This window comes from Hipposideros armiger, unplaced genomic scaffold, assembly GCF_001890085.2.
Source record: "Hipposideros armiger isolate ML-2016 unplaced genomic scaffold, ASM189008v1 scaffold_737, whole genome shotgun sequence".
Taxonomy (NCBI): domain Eukaryota; kingdom Metazoa; phylum Chordata; class Mammalia; order Chiroptera; family Hipposideridae; genus Hipposideros; species Hipposideros armiger.
The window spans coordinates 186,627-191,935 of NW_017732087.1; the positions used below are offsets into that span (position 1 = coordinate 186,627).

The following is a 5,309-nucleotide window of genomic DNA, read 5'->3' on the forward strand; positions in this document are numbered from 1 at the left end:
AGAAACAAGCCCTACGTATTAAGATGCCAGCCACAGTGGCGACTGGCACCCTCCACAATGAAGGTTGAAGAACAACAACTTGGCCGGTCCCCTCCCCCAATTCCCCAATAAAAATCTTAAAAAAAAAAAATAAGATGCCAGCCACAGAAAACAAACAGTAGCTTCAAATCTGATCCTCAAATTGAAAATCACAAGAGCAGACATTCAGAAGAACAGGCTTTGATCTGTGATGGAGCTGCTATTCACAGAGGCAGCTCCAGTGGCAAGGGCCCCAGTGAGAACCAGCAGGGATTTCTTTATTTAACAATGGTTAATAATTCTCCTGAGGGGAAGCCAGCTAGCTTTCAAATAACACCTATTAAATTTGTAAACTGAGTTCACATGAATATCAGGGGATTAAAATCTAAGATATCTACAATTTAGCATTAGTTACTTTAGCTACTTATTTAAAATCTCTGCTCCATAACAAAAACAAAATTAACTACGATTTTTGCCTCAGAGCATTACAGTATAAAAGTATATTATTTTATTTGATTTCACCAAATCACAGCAGATAAATCAATACGTTTCATCTATATACTGCTTTCAGGCTAAGAATTTGATGCAATACTAAACTCTAAATTTATCAATTTCACATTTTCTGCTTAACTACAATGAATTATACTGCATCCCAATGAGTAATGAAAGCAAAAACAAGCCCCAAACCTACTGTACTATAAAAATTTACCTAGCTTATCATAACAACCATTTGCCTGTGGAAGAAAAAGCTTTTGTGAATCAATTATTATCCAAAGACAATAATATTTGCTTAAGAAACTGAAAAGTCACGCTCACACATGTAGATCAATACCTTTCCAGGGACTCGGAGATTCTCAATGGCACCAAGATCACTGAGGCTCTCCGGAGGGCTTTTCAGACCCTTAAAAAAAAAATAAGATAGAAAGAACTTTAATTTTGCTGCAGTACCATAATGTGATAGAACACACCTATTAAAACAGAAATCACCATTTAAAAAATAGAAATTTTCCTGCTTTAAAATATATAGAAATAAGGTGAAAAACTGTCACTCGAAACTATTATTAAATCAAGTAAAGATGTACTTTTGGTAGTTTAAAATAAAAGTATCATGTGGCACCTTTGTAACTAATGGTTAAAGTCTAAATTAACAATGATTTAAAAATAACCAAAAGAAAAGAAACATGAGCAACAAAAAGTATTCTATAAAAGCACTTATCTATCAACCATTACCAAATTCACGTGGTAAAAACATCCAAGTATCATGATTCAACTGAGCAAATCAAACATTTCTAAACAATACTAATTGAAAGGAATCCTTCGATTTTACCTATTTCTCACCAATGCACCCAATTTATACTGCATAATTGAGACTTAAATCTCACGTCTCACTGCTTTCTACAAGTTCTTTACCTCTTTGGTACCCGGTACTTTCTATAGTCACATCAACTGAGAGATTCTGAAAGTCTCATTTGTGCCAAGGGAAGTTATCAAGACAAAAAGAAGTTAGCGTGCTCGCTTCGGCAGCACATATACTAAAATTGGAATGATACAGAGATGATTAGCATGGCCCCTGAACAAGGATGACACGCAAATTCGTGAAGCGTTCCATATTTAAAAAAAAAAAAAAAAAGTTAGCAATTTAAATTTTCTTTAAAAGCCTCTTAAAAATAGGCTGTTCAGACATTTGAAGTCCCTATAATATTAGTCTGTAAGCAAAATTAGCGGGTACATGAATTTGAGGAGAAATGTATGCTACAGTCAAGTTTTCATCCTTTAGGTGCCCTGTATTGGTCTTTTGGTGTCCTTAGTAATCAAAACATACGGTACATTTAGATTGACTAGTTGAGGCTTACAGCAGAACTTCTTCATTTTTTAATTTTAGAGGTATAATTTTAATTATAAAATACTACCAATCATATCTACAATTTTTATGACAAGGTACTCTGCATCACCCCCAAGTCTTTCATTACCCCCAGAATACTTCACCCATCTCTCTCTCTCTCTCTCTCTCTCTCTCTCTCTCTCTCTCTCTCTCTCCCCACACACACACCACCCTCTAAAGAAGCCAATACCCTCCTTTCAAGATAAACTCCTTTTATGCAGTTTTCCTAAATCCCTACACTTCAAAGAACACACTATTTCTCAGTATTGTCCATGGATCACCTCTATCAACATCACCGCGAGAATTTTTTAGACGAAAGATTCCTGGGCCCCACCGCAGATTTAATGAATAGGTATGTCTGGATTAGGACCAGGAACTGCACTTTAACAAGCAACCCAGGTGACTCATAACCACTACTGCTTTAGAAACCCACCCAGACATTTTCCAACACAACACTTCTGCCACAGCAGGAGGTTTTAAACATTAAATGTCTCTTTCTCTCCTAGACCAAAAGTCCCAAGAGAAGGGAGAGACCAAGCGTTATTTGCCTCTATAGCCCAGTGGCAAACGAAGTTCTAGGAACAGAGTCAACACCAAAGACATTAGTAAATTTTTCAGCACAAGTCCTTGGGCATGGTCCAATCTCCAACTAATTAGAATACTGTTCCCAAGGAAACATGCAATTGCCTTTAGAACGAAGCTTCCAGGGAAGTTTGGTGGAATAACAGAAGCATACTGAGACTTACTGTCTAACAATGAGTGGGGAAATAAAAGTGTGTAACTACTCTTGTGTGTTTGTTCTTTCTTGTCCCAATTTCTCACCAAGAATAAGCAGGCGGGCAAAGCATCAAAAGTGGTAGAGAAGTCAAGGTTGGCTTACAGAACTAAACTTCTACATGCATTACACACATACGTACATACACATGGACGGGAGAAACACTTCCTCATTTGACTCAAAATCACAACCACCCTTAAAATACCTTTTAAAAAATATTACTGCGATGCCTTTTAAACTAACATTGTAAAAATTATAGATTTGTTTAACCAATCTAACAGAAATCCTTGGGGGAATATATAACGTGTAATTTTCCCCTCGCCCAGAGCTACTCAGTAAAGAAATCAGTGCCTGAAATATAAATAAGTGTCACATACCAGTATCTAGAAAAAGGCCTTACCTCCAAATTTGTCACCACACACAATAACTGGCCATGAAATACATGGCAACTTTCCACCAAATGTACAAAATAAAAATAATAAAAACTGGAAACCCTATGTACATGTTAGGAAGCAGGAGAGTACAGTGATTCAAGGAATGGGCTCTGCGGCCTTGAATAACTTACATAGTCTACTGTCATTTTCTTCTAATGATGGTGTATAAGAAGTAAAGGAGATGATGTATGCCAAAGGCCAAAAACAGTATCTGGTACATGGCAAGAATTCTTTAAGTGTTACCATTATTCTAAGTGTTGTCATCACAGACAAATGCTTTTAACTTATCAAAACAGAAGCAAAGAATTACATAAATTTCCCAAAGCACAACATCTGACACTCGCCTGTATCTTACGATTATAGATCTTGAACCCTTTGATTTGCAATTTTAAAAATGTCTATTAATCAATATGAAGTCATCTTTTTTTTTTAAAGATTTTTTTTATTGGGGAATTGGGGGGATGGGAACAGTGCTGGGGAATTGGGGGAAGGGGAACAGACAAGTTGCTGTCGTCTTGTTCTTCAGTCTAGTTGTGGAGGACGTCGCCTCACTGGCCCAAGTTGGCACCATCATTGCGCTCTTCCCGGGCGAGGCAGACCAGTCGCCAGCTTCTGGATGGCCGCTCACTGTGGCTGCTGGCCGCTCATGCTGGCTGCTGGCTACACACGGTAGCCCACGGCAACCCACTGCCACAGGGGCTGCAGCCCACACCGTCGCCGGCGACTCACGGCAGCCCAGCTCCAGGTTGAGCTGTTGTTCAGCATCTTAGCTGTGGAGGGCAGTGTCACTGGCCCTCATACGTGGGATCCGAACCGGGGCCCTCTGGCATCCCAAGCCAGCTCTTAACCATCGCGCCACTCGGCCGGCCCTGAAGTCATCATTTTTATCTTCGCCTCTTAAAGCGGGAAGTCATGGTTATAATTAGTACTCTGCGTTTATTAAATTGAAACTTTCACTGTAATCATTACCATTATTTGATTTTTTGTATTTGTTTTTTGTTTTGATAATTTCCCCAGTTTAAATTTATACAAAATTCAGCATAAATTAACACCTGCCTCTGCACTGTATTTCTTCGCTCAAATCAGATTAACACTTCAGACTACTACTGTTATGTCCACATGAATCCTCAATTTCCATTTCTGAGACCAGCTACTTACGTCCCAATGATCAAAAGGAGCGTGTGAAATGATGTTCCCTTCCCTTTTCAGCAAAATTCAATGTCAGACTGTGTACTCAGTCCTCAGTTTCTGGAACCCACTCTAACAGGCTTTCCTCCCACCACTTCACAAAAAGTGCCGTCGAAGAAGCACCAATGACCTCCATGCTGCTCAGTCCAAAGGCTCATTCTCATTTTCACCTTACACGGCCCAGTTGCAGCATTTAACCCAGCTTCCTCCTCTTTTAAATTCTTTACTTGGCCTCCAGGGCCCACAAATACTCACTGAGCATCTGTTACAGGACAGGTGCTCTTCGTGATGCTGCAGACGGCTTACCTCACTGGCTGCTCCTTCAAATTCTGCCTTGCTAGCTCCACCCTTCCTCCTGACCTTGTAACACTGAGTCCTCAAAAGCTCCAACTGTGGACTCTTGTTAAATCTATACTCCTTCCGCTGGTGATCTCAGCCAGTTTACATACCCTCTATATGCTCGGAACTCCCAAATTTTGATCTATACCCTGGATTTCACCTCAGGAATTCAGACTCTGTTAGCCAACTGCTCATTTTCTCTCTCCACTTAAATATGTAAGAGGCTTGCAAATGCACACGTCTAAAACCCTTCTCCCTTCCCTCAACCCATTGCTCCCTCAGCTTTACCCACTCCATCAAATGGCAATTTCATTCTTCCAATTGCTGGGGCCAAACCATGTGGAGTCAACCTTGATGCTTCTCTTCCTCTCACAGCCCAAACCCAATCTGTCAAGGAATCCTGTCAACTCTGCATTTATAATAAACCCACAATCCGACCTTTTCTCAACACTTCCACCACTCGCACCCTGGTTATGGCCCACACCCTCTCTCACTTGGATTATTGCAGTAGCATCCTTATTGGCCTCCCTGGGTTTTTTTTTTTGTTTTTTTTTTTTGTTTTGTTTTGTTTTTAAAGATTTTTATTGGGGAATTGCGGGGATGGGAACAGTGCTGGGGAATTGGGGAAAGGGGAACAGACAAGTTGCTGTCGTTTTGTTCTTCAATCTAGTTG

At 39.9% G+C, this 5,309-nt stretch overlaps 1 protein-coding gene across 4 annotated transcripts in view; it reads right to left on the bottom strand.

Annotated features, from left to right (window-relative positions):
* Positions 1-5,309, bottom strand: part of VPS50 (VPS50 subunit of EARP/GARPII complex) — a 131,804-nt gene that overhangs the window by 122,584 nt on the left and 3,911 nt on the right. For all 4 annotated transcript variants that reach the window (XR_002122256.1, XM_019627601.1, XM_019627600.1 and 1 more), the window contains exon 2: positions 851-919. Coding sequence is in view for 3 of the 4 variants with exons in the window: in XM_019627601.1 (XP_019483146.1) it covers positions 851-919 (69 nt within the window). In the remaining variant the exon portion in view is untranslated. The remainder of the gene's footprint in view (positions 1-850; positions 920-5,309) is intronic.